Source organism: Amphibalanus amphitrite, unplaced genomic scaffold (genome assembly GCF_019059575.1).
Source record: "Amphibalanus amphitrite isolate SeventyFive unplaced genomic scaffold, NRLGWU_Aamphi_draft 000492F_arrow, whole genome shotgun sequence".
In the NCBI taxonomy this organism is placed as follows: domain Eukaryota; kingdom Metazoa; phylum Arthropoda; class Thecostraca; order Balanomorpha; family Balanidae; genus Amphibalanus; species Amphibalanus amphitrite.
The window spans coordinates 246,270-265,621 of record NW_024881986.1 but is presented as its reverse complement, the minus strand read 5'-3'; the positions used below and the strand labels follow the sequence as shown (position 1 = coordinate 265,621).

At 47.9% G+C, this 19,352-nt stretch overlaps 1 protein-coding gene across 2 annotated transcripts in view; it reads right to left on the bottom strand.

Moving 5' to 3' along the window:
- Positions 1-2,115: 2,115 nt before the first annotated feature.
- LOC122392580 overlaps positions 2,116-19,352 on the bottom strand; it is a 47,374-nt gene continuing 30,137 nt past the window's right edge. For both annotated transcript variants that reach the window (XM_043387625.1, XM_043387626.1), the window contains exons 8-9: positions 3,235-3,377; positions 2,116-2,940 (exon numbers count right to left, since the gene is read on the bottom strand). In XM_043387625.1, coding sequence (XP_043243560.1) covers positions 2,873-2,940; positions 3,235-3,377 — 211 coding nt within the window. In that variant the 3' untranslated portion in view covers positions 2,116-2,872. The remainder of the gene's footprint in view (positions 2,941-3,234; positions 3,378-19,352) is intronic.

Genomic DNA, 19,352 nt, shown 5'->3' with positions numbered 1-19,352 from the left:
ATTGCAGAAAAACTGTTTCCAAAAAAATCGGCTATTTTTGCAGTTTTTGCCCCCTGCAGGCAAAACCGTTGACGTTAGGTCAAATCTGAGAGAATTACTCAGAAAGGGCGTTAAAAGGGCTATCGAATGCGCTTTTCCGCGGCGCTGTAGCTCTTTTGGTTCCCGAGTTATGCGTTGGCTTCTTGGAAATTTTCGACATTCGACCTGGAAATCGGCGAAATTTTGCCTTCAATGACCTCTGGTGACCTGACCTTTGACCTGAGCAAAAAATTGACCGAAGTGATTTCCTCATTATTTTTGACGCTCTTTCGAACGCCGCCTTCCGCGTATCGCTACGTGGCCCAGGAGCCGAGTTAGAAGGGGGGTGTTCAAACACCCCCCCCCCCCAGCAGGGCGTGGAAATCCAGGACCCCCAGCCGGGCGCGGGTTAAATAGTCGTAGGCAATTTCCGCTGTTTCCTTCGGTTTCTAGCGGCTCAACAAAGGAATTCCTCCAGCTTGAATCACAATCTCCCTCCAATGTATGACGTTTATCACGTGATTGTCACGTGATATTTTCTCCCATTGTCAATTGTCACGTCCAATTGTCACTCCCTCCAATTGTCACGTGATATTTTTATAGGCAATACCTAAGGCTACCTCTCCCTAAGGACAACTCAATCAGAAGAACGACCGCGTAAGCGTAGCGTCAATAATGTATTATCTGCGCCAGTTCTGTAGTAATTTTGCATGCTTCCAAAATGGCGGCCATGCTTGTATAGTGGTGGTTCGCTCATGAAAATGAATCATGAAAATGAAATGTGGTTGCAATATTTTTCACCGAGTTCGGTCCTCAAACTATGTTTTTCTGATTCAGGAAAATAAGAAATGCTAGTAAAAAAAAAAATCAGCTCCATACATTGATTTTTTTTTCGATGATACTGTCCCTTTAATATCACTCATCTTCGCATGCCTTCGCATTTGTCGACAATACTTGGTGCCCACGGTATGACGAGAACTTTCAGCTGCAGCCGGCTGCCTGAGCCTAAATTGTGATCAAGCCAAAATGTTGATAATTTTTACTTTGACCTAACCTGTAAGCTGTGACGTCATTGGTTACCTTGAGGTTTAAATGAAAGATGGTTTCGGTTGACAGTTTAATCAGCCGTCGTTTGAATTTTGACAATCGGCTTGGCAGTTTCGGACTTCGGAGATAGGAGGGGGGCTCTGAAGAGATTCTCCCTCCCTCCGCCCCCCCCCCCCCCCCCAGTCAGCCGCGTTATGGAAAATACCTCAGTCAGGCGCGGGTTAATCAATTACATTAGGTTTTTCGTTTCCATCAATCTGTAAAAAATGTGTTTTAGCATGCAATACTTTAAAATAATTGCATGAAATACAGTATCGAAATAGTTCTCAATAGATATTGATGCTACTTCTCGCATTTTCAAATTACCTCTAGAAAAACCTCTAGAATTCGGCATTTTTCAAAAACCTCCAGGAGCCCCAAAACGCTCCCCTTAAACCTCTAGATCTGGAGGTTTACCTCTAGACCTGGCAACACTGGGACCCCAGTCCGGGACGCGGGCTTAACTTGAATTGCTTACCTTACTTTCCTCAGCACACCTTTCGTCCTAGTCCTCCACTCTCTGTACGAGGTCACAGCGCTAACACTGAGCAGTGCCACCCCTGTGTCGCTTTGTCATGAGGCCGAACTAGCATGGCCTTGGAACTAACCCATTAACCCGGCGGGGCTCAATAATTTGATGACGTCATCAGAACTACCATGGTAACGTGACAACACGAGTCGGTCAGTGTGCAGGCTCACCCCTCCCCTGGCATGCAGCTTGCAGTTTCAGCCGACAGTACATCCAGCCCAGGTGGTCGATTTGACTGCGCTCACCCATGACAACAAAGTAGGTACAAACTTACTGAAGGTCAATGCTAAATAGATATACAATACAATGGAGGACGATGCATATAGAATGCATGACGTTTACAAAAATAACATCCTACATCGTTTATAATTGTTGGTTGTGGCAATAAAATAAACACTTGCGAATGCCATTTCAGTTAAAATTGCGTATTCGATACCTCACTCCTGAGACTCTCATGTACTAACAAGAGGCCTGAACAAAAATTCTTGAATAAGATTACTAAGCCACCAATCATGTATTTCAATCGCCATCAGCCCGTGCTATCCCATGAGCGACACCGAACCGGACATATCTGGTCCAAACGAACCACAGCCAGACATCTGGTCTAAACGAACCACAATTGGACATATCTGGTCCAAACGAACCACAGCCAGACATCTGGTCTAAACGAACCACAATTGGACATATCTGGTCCAAACGAACCACAGCCGACCGGACCACCGACGGTCCGACACAGTGACGGGCGAGGTCCGATATCGCCTGGACCGGACACCCTCACAGCTAGCTGCAACCACTCTCTGGTCTAAACTGAAACAACAACACAACAGCACAGCGGTGTGAGCCAGCGTGACGTCACGACAACACACGTGACGTCACCACGGCGGTACCTCCGGCACGGTGACAACGGTTTACCGACGGCTGGACAGTGGCCCCGAGCGTGATACATCTCGGAATATAACTAGTGTCTATCAAAGCAGTGTCAACAAACGTAGCAATCTGTGCTCAAATGATCAAGCATTTAGGTGGTCACTCAACCCAAACCAGCCTGGCACGGCGGTAAAGCACCCTCGGACCTGGCCCCATGGGACAGGGCGGCTCCGAACAACTCTGGATATGAAGGTCCAGGTGTGCAATGTGCTCCGTACAGCGCTGCCGACGGGACACGGTGCTGCCATCTGTTGTCGAGTTCCGACACTGCCGCCGGCACCAGAGCGGACGAGGCACCGGGAAGCTAGTCGTCTAGTTATAGTACTGCAAGCAGATTTTGCTGCCTTTGGGAGGCTTGGTAAGCTGGTCGTATGCAGACTCTGAAAAATAGAGCACGTCAGATTACATACTGATTGCTAGAGATGTCACATGGGGCAACTCAGACTTATGACGTCACTTACAGGTACAGAAACAAACACAATGGCAATGTGTGTATCACCGACTAATGACGTCATGAGGACTGATACTGATACTGTGACGCCACTTACGGAGATACACGTAACCAATTGTGACGTCAGTACTGGTGACGTCACGTGCGTCAGTGTCTGTGCGTATCAGAGAGGCCGGTGGCGCCATGTCGGCTGGTGTGGGTGGTCAGAGACGCCGTCACTTACTGGGGACACAGAGATTGATGGTACGGGACTGGCCACTGTCACATCCCAGGTCTGTATCGTGCAGGGCGGTCAGGACGGCCTGGCAGTTTTCAGTGGAGGATCCAATGAACAGTCTATACAGTTTCCTGCAGGTCACTGCCATCCTGCAACAAATCAAAACAAAACAGAACAGGTCAGTATACGGGACACAGTCACACAGTGGCACCAGCGGTCGACTTAACACGGAGACACTACACCTTTTTTCGATCCGAATCGGCATCTGGTCAGTTAGTTTCGGCAGATCTGCATTAGGAACGTCAGCTGGAATGCGCTTTAGACAAACCACGCCCCAAACTCGGCATAGTGCAGAGGCGTGACATGGGGCATTTAATTTCGACACTGAGCGGGGTTTCGACACTGGCTGTAAGGAGCGCGAAGGATACCAGTGACGTCACAGTGGCCCAATCTTATAAACGCCGTGAAATGGATATGGCAGCACTCTAAGGCTGGATATATAGTACGCAATCTTATAAAACTCTGTGAAATCGAAAACACGGCACGCTGTTTACGGTATTGGTAGCCGCTGGTTTTGAGGATACCGTTAACTGATTTTAACCGTGAGCAGCTGTGCACATCTCAAAACACCGACAATCATCAGCTGTTTGCGGTTTCAGCGGCGTCCATTTCACGCCAGAATTTGTGGCGTACTTTGACGAGCTTCTCAGACAGTTTAATTGATTTAAGATAAATTCAATGTTTTTATGATATAAGTATGCAATATTTTACATTATGATATTTCCAAGATTATAACATCCTCCACATATTAACTCATGATTTACTATGATGATGCTTAACCCTATTAGTGGCAGGCTCCTGGCTACCCCCTATTAGTGGCAGGGGGGGGGGGCTGTTTACGACCCCCCCTTGATATCTCGAGATCTAACGGGCCGATTTTCAAAATTCAAACGGCATTCGATTGCGCTCAACGTGATCTACATTTCTAAAAAATAAAAATTAAAAAATGTCAATAGGGGGGGTAGAGGGGGGTAAAAACGGGCAAATTGCAGATACATTTTAGACTGTTTATCACGGCCAGGTTTCTGAACCAATCTTAACGCAACTTTTGCCGATCGATAGAGAATGAACCAGGAATTCACATGGATCCTAAAAATATGCATTTTCAAAAATCATAGGCGGATACAGATCATTGAGATTGGGGGTACACAAAAAGTATAGTAAATAAGGTTTTTGTTGGTACTGTTTCTAAAAAGGGTGGTAATGGTCTTGTTTTGTTACAATTTTCTTATGAGAGAACGACTACAATTGTATTGGTCATGCATAGGCGGTGTCAGGGCACCTATGTTGGGAGGTAAAACATAACCCCCCTTTTTGGACGCCTGGATCCGCCTATTATAGCAAAAACGTGACAAAAGAGGATGCACAATAACTGTATATGTTATCACATGATACCTTTCATTCACTGTTCGTAAAACTGGTGCAGCATCGTGATCTTCGCCCAAATGACTCGCTTCACGAATAGGACCCCCCAATTCCCAGTGCTCTGGAGCCGCCCCTGGTAAAGGTATGAACTTGAAATTTTCAGGGAATGTGCCCAATTTAGTTTTAGGAAAAGTCAGAAAATTTCAGCATCGTAGCTTGAGCGGTTTCGGAGATATTCCCGAAAAACCTGAGGGGTGGATAAAAACAACCCCCCCTGCCACTAATAGGGTTAATTATACAGACAACGATCAATTTCAAAATATGTATTTCCAGGAACTAAATGCACACTAAAACACATAAAAACGAGTGTTCATCGTTATATGGCTTTATTTTTCAAATAACAAGGGGATTTTTAAGAGGATTTTAGCATTAGTAACCGTCTTAGCTTTTCGGCAGCCACTGCATTATAGAATCGGTATGGGTCTTAAGCCTTATATTCTCACGTCTCACGTATGACACAAATAACGGGCACTTCATGGCTTCTGATTAGATATTTAAATTAATGATGATATACCTTAGTTTGTCAAAAAATTATAAATGCCTACTCACTATTCGTATTTCCTCACTTTCTGTTTGGCACAGTCACTGATCAGTGATCAATCTGTTGTTTCTCTTCCTGCATCTCGATCTGACTTCTGAACCAAGTATTTTTCTTGATATAGCATTGATATGTAGACTAGGTACTTAAATCTTTTGAGGAATTGCTTTTTAGCTTTAGGCTAGGTAATAGGTACCTATGCTTGAATAAGAAGGAAAATAAGCTGTAACTTGACCTAATTCAGTTCATGTACGTAATCTTCGAATTTTAGTAGCTTTATCTTCATGAAGACAAGAAGGAAAATAAGCTATATCTTGAATTGATCCAGCTAATGTACGTATCCTGATGCTCAAATTGTAGGAGCTTCATTGTCAACGGCATTACTTCAATTACTGAAAGAGTAGCCGAGCTATAATTAAATGATTATTTAAATAATTCTTTAACAAATTTATTGCAATGCCTTAACAGCAAATAAATGCAAATGATAAGTTGAAGAAACACTTCATTCACTCGATTTTCTGAGCGCGAGAATGCCCTCGCTGAAATTTATTTGGTCGGCAAACCACTTTTCAGGAGAATTCTTCAAGCATGTTGGTGTTTTCCATACTTTGCTATCACGTTTTACATAAATAATTTGTTTATTACACATATGTGTGTCTCTAAAAGAAATAAATGCCCAATAAAAATTAAAACACATAACTTTTGCTGTTCGCAAACAGTACGCATAATTTCCAATAGCGACGGCGACAAGACATTGACCAATCACGTTGCGTGTTTCCTGCTGGCGTTGATTTGTACTGTGGGCTAAATGGCGTGAATAGAATTACCATGCTATTCTCTTTATAAGATTGCGTGAATAGGGTGCCGTAAATAGAGTGGGGTGAAATGATAGTACGCCATTTGGTAGCACAACCTTTATAAGATTGGGCCACGCCACATATACGGTCGGGTAGACTTACCTTGGCAGACGGGGATTGAGCGGGAGTCGCGTCGGCGCGCGGGGGGTGTTCGCTGGTGTTGTGCAGCATGTAGTGATTAACCCTCGCCGGACCTATTGGTTTTCTACATACGCGCCGGCCGAGGGGGGGGGAGCGGGTACGACCCCCCCCCTCGCCGTTTCGCCCCTGGTGGAGCTAGCGCGTCGCGGAAAAAACGAGCGTGTGCGCCGTTACGAGACGCAGAGATTGGTACCCGATTTTAAGGTCCTAGGTCAACCGGTGACCTCTGAGGTCAGGTCAAGTACCCCAAGGTACGGTTCAGTTTTTGGTGAATAACTTCGCAAAAAACGGCCGCAGAGCGCAGATTTTGGCAGCATCGTGTTCGTCTCGCTCAGGCGCGTCGAATGATATACTTTTTGTCCGGGTCAGGTCAACTTGGGGTGTTGACCTCAGGTCAAGGTCAGGTCAGCACCCCCAGGTCACGAAGTTGGTCGAAAGGGGTCATGTCGCATATCATTCGATTCGGCAGGTCTTCCTGAGTCCATTTGTGACTTTCCCGACTCGCTAGCTCAATTTGATCAAGAGTTATTGACAAAAAACTAATATGACCTTGATGACGTCATAAATGACGTCACGCAAGGTCAACATTGCAAAAGTGACGCATCTAACCTTGCAAGGAGTGCATAAAATCACGATTCTGTGTGCTTGAGATAGTTGGAGATCGTTCCCGGCGCCAGAATACCAGTTTTCATTTTTCCCCATTGACTTATAATGGTGAGGTCACGAAAATGACCTGACCTCATATGACCTTTAGGAAAAATCCGAGATATACAAGTTGTGGGACTAATAATGGATACTAGATCCTGCAAGTTTCATTTCCCTGTGACATCTCCTCTGGCAGTGAGGGCGTTGCGAAGTTGCGACATCTGAAGACCGTGCAGAGGTTCACTTATGACGTCATAGGTCAGTGACCTGACCTGACCCAAAAATGCGGTTGGTGTCAAAAGATGCGGCTTGGATCAAAGGTCAGGTATGCCAAGTTTCAGCTCTCTATCGCCAGCGTGTTCGGGGCTATCGCGAAAAAACCCTATGGGGGGGGGCGGCACCCGTCCCCCCCCCCTCGGCCGGCGAGGGTTAATACAGAAATACGTTTCCAAACTCTTATCATCAGCGGTGGGATACGAGTTGAAAGGTTGCCACCTGTGTTTCTGGGGTTGGAGCCCTGTCTGAAGCAGTGGATCGGGACGATCCGGGGAAACGTGTGCTGCAGATTGACTGTACGGTGTGATACAGGGAGCAATGACCGACCAGCAGGAGGCTGGGGGTGAGAACGGTGGTGTGTTGCAAACAAACCAAGGAGGTGGTGCTGTCATGGCTTATGCACCGAGAACTCGGAGCTGGGGTGGGAGTTTGGGCCTCCCAAGCTTCAACCAGAAGGATTTCAGAAGTTTCTTTCGACAGATGAGGCGGCGAGTGGCCGTGGACCAGATGTCTGAGTCTGAAGTGTACGACTTGTGCATTTATGCAGTCGGGATGGAGTCGAAGTCTGAATGGCTAGCGACAAGGGTGGAAGAGAAACTTCCCAAAACAGACGAGTCTGTACCGAATCTGAAGGACATAGAAGAATGCATCACCGAGTGTCTGGAGCCACAGCATGTAAAAGCATTCATCCTGAGGGATCTGGACCGCATGCAGCTGAGTCACGACCAAGATCCGAGAGAGTTCGTCAACGACGTGTACGAGAAGGTGCAACAAGCTGTACCTGAAGGGAAAGCGGATACTTGGAAAATCATGGCGATTAACTACGCTGTGAAGGGTGCACCGGCGTCATGGCAGGTCAGGCTCCACGAAGCGAATTGTCAGTCGTTGGACACACTGGTGAGGAAGATGACCACGATACGACTGTCCGAAAAGTACCGTGATGACTCGAGAAACCCCGAAGCACGGGTGATGAAGGTCAACCGGTCAGGTTTGAAGTGCTTCGGATGCGGTCAGACTGGACATTTTGCCAGTAAGTGTCCAAAGAAGAAAGCAGAGAACAAGCATTGGAACCGTAAGTGCTACGGGTGTGGCAAAGAAGGTCACCTGAAGGCCCAGTGTCCGGAAGGAAAGGGCAAGACGCCGGATAGAGATGGCAGCGGATGCAAGAGGATTCAAACGAGTTAAGTCCAGATGACCGTCACGATAGAGGGTCCGCAGATCCAAGCTGTGGTTGACACAGGAACGAAGTTTAACCCGCGCCCTGCTGGGGGGGGGGGGTGTTTGAACACCCCCCTTGTGGTTTTTCGCGAATATCTCAAAAACGGCGGCGCGTAGCGCCGCCGTTTTTGGTACACCTTATCATACATCAATTCTACACATGTTGTGAAAATTTCAGACCAAGGTCATTCAAGGTCAGGTCACCAGGTCACTTGAAGTGACCTCACCTCATAAAAAGTTTCAATGTCTGCCATAGCTACACCGAGTGACCGATCGCTTTGAAAGTTTCAGCGATTGCTAAGAGCAACAGCATGTACAAAATGTATATCTCAGAATTTTGATGTCGATGACCTGAGGTCAGGTCAATTTTGCGACCTCCCCATTATAAGTCAATGGGAGAAAATTGAAATGCGCCTCTTTTGGACGAAACACATTATAAACACTCCCAAACACCGAATTACAAGTGGTTTAGACACACTGAACATGAAAATGGTGTCCGTGACCCTTGTTTATGCCCTGAGGTCATCTTAGGTCACGAATGGTATCTAACAGTTTTTCGCAAATAACTTTTGATAGAGGCATGCTAGAGCGATGAAAACGCCTTAGATGTGTTCAGCTCGACGATACGGATCGATTGATATGCAACATGACCCTTTCCGGTCAGGTCATGACCTTGACCTGAGGTCAAATTTTCAAGTTGACCTTTCAAGGTCAAGTTATAGTTCATTCGATGCGTCTTGACGAGAGGAACACGATGCCGGTAAAAGTAAGCTCGTACAAGGCTTGGGTCAAAAGTTATTGCCGAAAAACTGTTTCCGAAAAAAAATCGGCTATTTTTGCAGTTTTTTCCCCCTGCAGGCAAAACCGTTGACGTTAGGTCAAATCTGAGAGAATTACTCAGAAAGGGCGCTAATAGGGCTATCGAATGCGCTTTTCCGCGGCGCTGTAGCTCTATTGGTTCCCGAGTTATGCGTTGGCTTCTTGGAAATTTTCGATATTCGACCTGGAAATCGGCTAAATTTTGCCTTCAATGACCTCTGGTGACCTGACCTTTGACCTGACCAAAAAATTGACCGAAGTGATTTCGTCATTATTTTTTACGCTCTTTCGAACGCCGCCTTCCGCGTATCGCTACGTGGCCCAGGAGCCGAGTTACAAGGGGGGGGGGTGTTCAAACACCCCCCCAGCAGGGCGTGGAAATCCAGGACCCCCAGCTGGGCGCGGGTTAACCTGATGAACGACAAGATGGTCAGTCAACTAGGGCTAGAACTGTCAAAGGCGGTGATTCCGTCGCTCACCACAGCCGACGGGTCGGAGCTCGCCACAAGAGGCTGTGCGTGGGTGGAGATGGCGGTGAACGATGGACCAGAGAAAGCCACCATGTTTGTCGTGGCTAAAGACCTGACAGATGACGTGCTGATTGGGCTTGACACGCTGAAGGAGCTGAAGGCATCTATTCAGTGTGGTGAGATGCAGGTCACGGTGGAGAGAGTTCCAGAAGCCGTCCTGGATCAGTATCCGTCGCTGTTTGCTAGAGATGGTGAGGATATCGGGCGGGTGAAGAACTTCCAGTATAAGGTGCGCACGAATGGTCCGCCAGTCGTATCAAAGCCATACAAGATTCCCCTGCACTACCAGGAAGAGGTAGACCGCCAGCTTTCTGAAATGGAAGCACGAGGAACCATCTGCAAGAGCTCGTCGGAGTACGCGAGCCCAGTGGTGGTCGTGAAGAAAGGAGGGAACGAGCTGAGAATCTGCTGCGACTACTCGAAGTTGAACAAGCAGGTCTCGAAGGAGGCATACCCATTACCCAATGCCAGCCTTGGGTGACGTCCTGTTGAAGCTGAGGGGTGGCAAGATTTTTAGTCACCTGGACGTAAAGAGTGCCTACCACAACGTGTCTCTAGATCCGGAGACGAAGCACAAGACGGCGTTTGCAGTTGGAGGCAGACTGTGGGAGTGGAACGTTCTTCCATTTGGCCTCTGCACGAGCGGACAGGTGTTCCGGCGTATTCTGGATGAGATCTTGGAGGGTCTAGACTTCGTAACGGCGTATGTAGACGACATCTGCATCTTCACAAAGGAAGACGACGAAGGACTGCACATGAAGCAGGTCCACGAAGTGTTGAAGCGGTTGGAAGCCGCTGGGCTCAAGCTTCGCCTAGACAAGTGCGAGTTCGCGCAGAAGAGCATCGTCTGCTTGGGGCACAGAGTGGCCCACGATGCAGTGAGTGCACTGGAAGACAAGACGGGGGACATCAAGAGCTGGCCAGAGCCTGAAAACGTGACAGAGCTGCGTCAGTTCCTGGGCCTGTGTGCTTTTTATCGCATGTTTGTCCCGAACTTCAGTGCGATCGCGGCACCGCTCACTGACCTGCTGCGGAAAGAGAGAACCTTCAAGTGGGAGAAGGCTCAGAGGGTGGCGTTCAACAGACTGAAGGAAGAGCTGTCGTCACCTCGGACCTTGGCGGAAGCCGACCCAAACCAAAGGTTCGTCCTGACATGTGACGCAAGTGAACTGGGATGCGGAGCAGTTCTCGAGAACGGGGGAAGGCCGGTCGCGTTCGCGTCAAAGCGATGGACGCCATCAGAAGCCAAGAAAAGCACGACGGAGCGAGAGATAAACGGCGTGATCTTCGGCATCAAGAAGTTCGCCTACTTCTTGAAGGGCGCCAAGTTTCAGGTGGTCACGGATCACCAGCCCCTGACGTACATCAGAGACAAGTGCAATGCTGAAGAGAACCTGAAGGAGAAGTTGCTTCTGCTGGGAGACTACGACTTCGAGATAGAGTATCGCCCTGGGAAGGACATCCCACATGCAGACGCACTGTCGCGGAAGCCGGCGCGACGGGTCGCGGTGACGGAAACGGACGTGGCAGAAGCCGTGGAAACCGACCAGCGTTTGAAGGTCGTTCGGGACGGATTGCTGACTGGAGGTCGGTGGAACACAGACGATCCGGAGTTGAAGTTCTACCAGAAGGACAGAGGAAATCTGACGGTGGAAGATGGAGTCATCTGGAGATCCTCCAGGAACGGAGAAGAAAAGCAGATCGTGGTACCGACTCGACTCCGGAGAACGGTACTCAAGCTCGCCCATGATCATCCTGGAGCGGGACACATGGGGGTGCGACGCACCTTGGCAAGGATAACCGCGCACTACTACTGGTTTGACGTCAAGAAGGATGTCAGAAGCTGGATCGGGAACTGCCTGGTCTGTGCAAAGAGCAAGATCCACCGGGCGAAGCAGCAAGAGGGAATCGGAACCGTTCCTGTTTTGGGACAACCGGGGACGCAGTGGGGTGCCGACATACTAGGTCCTCTGCCGAGAACGGATCGCGGCAACAGGTATGTCCTCGTAGTGACGGACCTATTCACCAAGTGGGTCGAGCTGTTTGCTCTGAAGGATGTAACTGCAAGGACGGTCGCAAGGAAGGTGTCAAAGGTGTTCAGACGTTTCCCAAACAGTCGAGAGATCCTGACGGACCAAGGGAAGAACTTTGAGTGCGACCTGATGCGGTCCCTGTGCGAACTGCTGCAGATAAACAAGCTGCGCACGACTGCGTATCACCCGCAGGGGAATGGCCAGACGGAGCGCTACAACGCGACCCTGTGCGACCTGCTCCGGTCGTACGCGGAGACGAAGGAGTGGGACGAGATGTTGCCATGGGCGGCATCGGCGTTCAACACATCAGTGCACACCAGTACGGGGTATGCACCGCATGAGCTGGTGTACGGAAGCACGCCAGCGGGAGCCGTAGTGCACGAAGTGCAAGGTGCTCCTGTACCAGACGTCGTGAAGACGTATGCTGAGTACGACAAGGACTTGCGCTCGGGCGTCCAGAAGAAGACGAAGGAGGCGCTGGAAAACATCAAGAAGGGGGTGCGTGGTCGAACGGAAGAGCCGAGGGGAGACGGATTCGCTGAAGGAAGTTTCGTAATGATGAAGAAACAACGACGCAGGCAAAAGCTACAACCTCTCTGGGAGGGACCATATGAGGTACTGAAAGGAGAACGCCCGGACTACATCATCCTACGGAGAGGCGCGCAGTACAGAGTCCATGGGGCACATCTGAAGGGCTGGAAAGGAGACTATACGGGTGACCCTGAAGATGAACCAGACACGGAAGAAGAGCCGGGGTCGATCTCCGCTGGTGAGGGTGAAGTGACCTTCGGAGAGAGCGAGGCGGAAGACGTCGACGAGCGAAGTGTCGCCGAGGAGACGCATGATCCGGCAGAAGCAGATGCTGGACACTCAGCGCCGGACAAGATGGAGGAACCGGAGGACGAGCATGATAGCCTAGGATTTCTTCCTAAGACGAGTCGCTTTGGTCGAAAGGTGACACGCAATAGGCGTTACGTGTGAGTGTATGTGTCCCAGCGCTCCTGTCAATTGTTTTAAGGATAGAGGGATGTAAGGAGCGCGAAGGATACCAGTGACGTCACAGTGTGCCACATATACGGTCGGGTAGACTTACCTTGAAAAGGGACGCGGATGGAGCGGGGGTCGCGTGGGGGCGCGGGAGGTGTTCGCTGGTGTTGTGCAGCATGTAGTGATTAATACAGAAATACGTTTCCAAACTCTTATCACTGGCCAATGGATTTCGGCACACGGCATAGGACTGTGACATCGGGCATTGCAAAAAGGCAAATTTCATTTTACAATGGCAATGGTCATTCAATTTCGTTGCCGTTATAACAAGCAAAATCAAGCAAATTTCATACCACATTTTGTATATTGATGTGTTTCCAATGCTTACCACTTGAATTTATGGCATTTTCCTTTTGTTAGACTTCCCTTGGATTAATGGAAAACAAAATACGCCAAGGCCGTGGTTTTAAGGTCTAAACGTTTTTTTTTCTTCTGTGAATGGAGGGTGAGTAGGCTATGTAGCAAGCTATGTCAGAGTCGTGAGGTGAGAGGATCATGCGGAGGAAGCATTTGGGTGAGTACCAGTGGCCGGTGAGCTGCGGCGGCTGACAAGGCGCCGGTATAAAACTGTCTCGCTACGGATATGCAGCCAAAGCGATCGATGGGTCAGCCCGTAGGGTTTCCACCTTTCCAGAGGGCAGTTTTTTTTTGTCCAGAAATACAGTTGACCATGACTAACCACACCGCCGTCCTGCAAACATTGTTGCCGCTCTCCGGTGACACGCCCATGAACCATCCGCGCTGGCGGTCAGCGCCACTCACAATGTGTCGACAGATCGACACAAATGAAAAAATCAATATTTTTGTTTTTCATGCAAGAAATACGGCTAAAATATTGTCAACTTTAGATGCGTTGAAAGGAGCGAGGCCCCCAATGACCCCCGTCAACCTTTGGATTCGCCTGGAGCGTGGCCCCGAATGACCCCCGTCGCCCTTTGGATTCGCCAGTGCTTCCACATTGTCACAGAGTGACGCAAGGATGGTGACCTCGAATGAGGTCAGCTTGTGTGCCGGAAGCGGTTGATGTTAGGGACGAACCGGTGTTCCAGAGCGACTGACGAAATTAGGTGCCCGTTGCCGTATTCGAATGAACGGTTGCCGATTCGGATTGAAAAAGGTGTGGTTACTTAGCAACCAAGCGCCCATATTGAGTACATCTTTACAGTACCGTGGTACATTTTAACGCACATTCTTAAAATGTCTTTCCAAAAAGATAAGAGCTGCTTAATTCACTGATGAGATAAATTGACCATTGTCTAGCTCGGCTGCAAGCTGCCGACGCAAAATGCAATATGATAAAACAGAATGCCTTTTGTCGATATCAAATGCCCCTGCTGTTGTTCAATGACCCCATGGTCGAATATCAACAGATGCTAGTCTAAATCCGTGAAACGTGTCGAAATGCGTGCTCCAGTGTCGAGTTGTTGGAGTGCCTGTCGAGATAAAGTACCCGCTGCCATATTTGAATGAACGGATGCCGATTCGGATTGAAAAAAGGTGTAGGCTAGCAAGCCATGTCAGAGTCGTGAGGTGAGAGGATCATGCGGAGGAAGCATTTGGGTGAGTCTACCAGTGACCGGTGAGCTGCGGCGGCTGACAAGGCGCCGGTATAAAACTGTCCCGCTACGGATATCCAGCCAAAGCGATCGATGGGTCAGCCCGTAGGGTTTCCACCTCTCCAGAGGGCAGTTTTTTTTTTTGTCCAGAAATACAGTTGATCATGACTGACCACACCGCCGTCCTGCAAACATTGTTGCCGCTCTCCGGTGACACGCCCATTCCCATCTCGGCAGACCTGAACCATCCGCGCTGGCGGTCAGCGCCACTCACAATGTGTCGACAGATCGACACAAATGAAAAAATCAATATTTTTGTTTTTCATGCAAGAAATACGGCTAAAATATTGTCAACTTTAGATGCGTTGAAAGGAGCGAGGCCCGAATGACCCCCGTCAACCTTTGGATTCGCCAGGAGCGAGGCCCCGAATGACCCCCGTCGCCCTTTGGAATCGCCAGTGCCTCCACATTGTCACAGAGTGACGCAAGGATGGTGACCTGGCATGAGGTCAGCTTGTGTGCCGGAAGCGGGTGATGTTAGGGACGAACTGGTGTTAACCCGCGTAGGGCTGCCGGCGGATCCTACCACCCGTAGGGGGGGGGCGTTTCGGCCCCCCCCCCCTAAGATCTCGGAAAGTTACCGGCCGATTTTCAAAATTCAAACAATGTTCGATAGCCCCACCCGGGAACTACCTTGTGACCAAATTTCATTGACCTAGGTCAAACCGATGACGTCACAGGTCAGGTCAAAGGTCAGATTTTCACCGTTCACAGGCAATTCAAGAAATGTGCTGTGAAAGCGAGTAGATTGGTAATTTATTGAAAAACATCGATGGTACATTGTTCGTCAAACACATACTTTGCTATCTGAGGTCACTGATACCAGGTCAGGTCACAGCGAGGTCAGGTCACCGGGGGTCACAATATGAATGTGTCGTGTGATACATGTTTTATGGTCCATTTTACATGACAAATGCGATTATGTGGGTTAAGCAGCCTTTGGGGCCAGCCTAGGTCACGTTTTTGTGAAGGTCAGGTCAAGGTCAGGTCAAATTAGGTCAAATTTCAAAGTTGATATTTTTGCATAAAATGGGTATCGATTCGATGCAGCTCGTCACGGGGAGTCTAATGGTGGTCTTCGTTTTGCTCTACGAGTTCTAGAATTGCCAAAAATTGAGTTTGAAAATTTGACGTCATCATTTTTGAACAGTTTTTTTCGCTATAACTTGGCCAAAAAACGAGGTATCGATCTGAAATTTGGTATGTAGATAGAAGACGGTAGGCACTATCACATATATTCCGGTTTTTTCGAAACTCAAAAAACTTTCTGGATTTTTTGGCGAATATATCCAAAAAAATGCTTTTTTGATTTTTGGGGGTCAAAACTCAAAAATATCAAAAGTTCGAGATAGCAGTTTTGTAGCCCTGTCAATTCTACACCTTTTATGTTTCGATCATTTTTCTGTATCTTCAAAGCTGTAGTCCTGACAGGTCTTCTCGCGAAGGTCTTTTTTCGGTCGAAAATGACAGAACATGACGTCACTCTGACGTCATTTGTGGCCAACCTATCATAGCCTCTGGAAAAATTTTTAGTCACAATGTGTAAAATTGATCCCCGTAGGGGTCCTGAAAGTTTAGTGGCGATATCTCCAGCCGTTTAGGAGATATCGACCGAAAAGGACAGGGGGGCCGTTTCGGCCCCCCCTACGGGGCGCGGGTTAAGGTTCCAGAGTGACTGACGAAATTACACCTTTTTTCAATCCGAATCGGCATTCGGTCAGTTAGTTTCGGCAGATCTGCATTAGGAACGTCAGCTTGAGTGCGCTTTCGACAAGCCACGCTTCAAACTCGGCATAATGCAAAGACTCGACATGGGGCATTTAATTTCGACACTGAGCGTGGTTTTGACACTGGCCAATGGATTTTGGCACACGGCATAGGACTGTGACATCGGGCATTGGAAAAAGGCCAATTTCATTTTACAATGGCAATGGTCATTCAGTTTCGTTGGCGTTATAACAAGCAAAATCAAGCAAATTTTAAACCACATTTTGTACATTGATGCGTTTCCAATGCTTACCACTAGAATTTTTAGCATTTTCCTTTTCTTAGACTTCCCTTGCATTAATGGAACACAAAATACGCCAGACCGTGGTTTTAAGGTCTAAATGTTTTTTTTTCTGTGGATGGAGGGTGAGTATAGGCTAGCAAGCCATGTCAGAGTCGTGAAATGAGAGGATAATGCGGAGGAAGCATTTGGGGTGAGTCTACCAGGGACCGGTGAGCTGCGGCGGCTGACAAGGCGCCGGTATAAAACTGTCTCGCTACGGATAAGCAGCCAAAGCGATCGATGGGTCAGCCCGCAGGGTTTCCACCTTTCCAGAGGGCAGTTTTTTTTTGTCCAGACTCCAGAGATACAGTTGACCATGACTGACCACACCGCCGTCCTGCAAACATTGTTGCCTCTCTAGGGTGACACGCCCATTCCCATCTCGGCAGACCTGAACCATCCGCGCTGGCGGTCAGCGCCACTCACAATGTGTCGACAGATCGACACAAATGAAAAAATCAATATTTTTGTTTTTCATCCAAGAATACCGCTAAAACATTATCAGCTTTAGATGCGTTGAGAGGAGCGAGGCCGCGAATCACCTTTGTCAACCTTTGGATTCGCCAGGAGCGTGGCCCCGAATGACCCCCGTCGCCCTTTGGATTCGCCAGTGCTTCCGCATTGTCACAGAATGGCGCAAGGATGATGACCTAGCATGAGGTCAGCTTGTGTGCCGGAGGCGTGTGATGTTAGGGACGAACCGGTGTTAAGGTTCCAGAGCGACTGACGAAATTAGGTGCCCGTTGCCGTATTCCAATGAACGGTTGCCGATTCGGATTGAAAAAGGTGTGGTTACTTAGCAACCAAGCGCCCATATTGAGTGTCTCTTTACAGTACCGTGGTACATTTTAACGCACATTCATGCCTTTCCAAAAAGATAAGAGTTGCTTAATTCACTGATGAGATAAATTGACCATTGTCTAGCTTGGCTGCAAGCTGCCGACGTAAAATGCAATATGACAAAACAGAATGCCCTTTGTCGATATTAAATGCCCCTGCCGTTGTTCAATGAGCCTGGTTGAATATCAACAGATGCTAGTCTAAATCCGTGAAACGTGTCGAAATGCGTGCTCCAGTGTCGAGTTGTTGGAGTGCCTGTCGAGATAAGGTGCCCGCTGCCGTAATTGAATGAACGGATGCCGATTCGGATTGAAAAAAGGTGTTAAGTGCCCGTTGCCGTATTCGGATCAACGGTTGCCGATTCGGATTGAAAAAGGTGTTGTTACTTAGCAACGAAGCGCCCGTATTGAGGGTCTCTCTCTTTACTGTACCGTGGAACATTTTAACACATATTCTTAAAATGCCTTTCCGAAAAGATAAGAGTTGCTAAATTCACTGATGAGATAAATTGACCACTGTCTAGCTTGGCTGCAAGCTGCCGACGTAAAATGCAATATGACAAAACGGAATGCCCTTTGTCGATAATAAATGCCCCTGCCGTTGTTCAGTGACCCTGGTCGAATATCAACAGATGCTAGTCTAAATCAGTGATTCGTGTCGAGATGCGTGCTCCAGTGTCGAGTTGTTAGAGTGCCTGTCGAGATAAGGTGCCCGCTGCCGTATTTGAATGAACGGATGCCGATTCGGATTGAAAAAAGGTGTACATTGCCAATGTTGTTCATAATATAAAATGTGCCTCCGGCTATCTCAAGTTCCCAGTCTGATGCAGTAGAGCGCTATGGATGCTTCACACGATGCTGTGAGCCATATGATATTCCATGCAATCTCTGTAGGTTTAACTTTGACCATTCCAGTCACTTAGACATAAATGAATATTATATTGCAGTGCTCAGGCCAACGAGATCACACACTGGTGAGTCTATGGGCCGTACTGATATGCTGTGCCTTCAATTCCAGTGGAGTTGACTTCCGGTGTATCATGCGCTTAAAATGGCAAACGTTATAGAAACCAGCTCAGCCCATGTTTTGTCCATATGCTTATTTACCCTTCAACGCTCCCGTTGGTATTATATCCCGCGAGTTGCTGGGGGGGGGGCGTTAAACGCCCCCACTTTTTTCGCTGGGCCATAGCATAAAAACGGCGCGCCGCAGGCGCGCCAAAATTTGGGTACCTGTAGGAAATTGATTGAAGTTTATTGTGACAAAGTCTAAAAAAAAATCGGTAGGAAAGTTTTTGAGATATCGAGGTTTTAGTGACGTCATGATTTCTGAGTTTTCGACCAAAAACGGCATATGTTCAAAAAATCATATAAAATCACAGAACAGACATACAGACATGCCGTAAACGCCATTAGACTGCCAATACCATGACCAATCAAATGGCTATCTTCGATTATTGATTATCGTTCCGAATTTTCCAAAAACTTGAACTGAATCTTGGCAATTTCTCGTGACTACTTCACGACCATGATACATGCATTTCTTAACCCTATTAGTGGCAGGCTCCTGGCTACCCCTATTAGTGGCAGGGGGGCTGTTTACGACCCCCCTTGATATCTCGAGATCTAACGGGCCGATTCTCAAAATTCAAACGGCATTCGATTTCGCTCAACGTGATCTACATTTCTAAAAAATAAAATTAAAAAATGTCAATAGGGGGGGTAGAGGGGGGTAAAAACGGGCAAATTGCAGATACATTTTAGACTGTTTATCACGGCCAGGTTTCTGAACCAATCTTAACGCAACTTTTGCCGATCGATAGAGAATGAACTAGGAATTCACATGGATCCTAAAAATATGCATTTTCAAAAATCATAGGCGGATACAGCTCATTGAGATTGGGGGTACACAAAAAGCATAGTAAATAAGGTTTTTGTTGGTACTGTTTCTAAAAAGGGTGGTAATGGTCTTGTTATGTTACAATTTTCTTATGAGAGAACGACTACAATTGTATTGGTCATGCATAGGC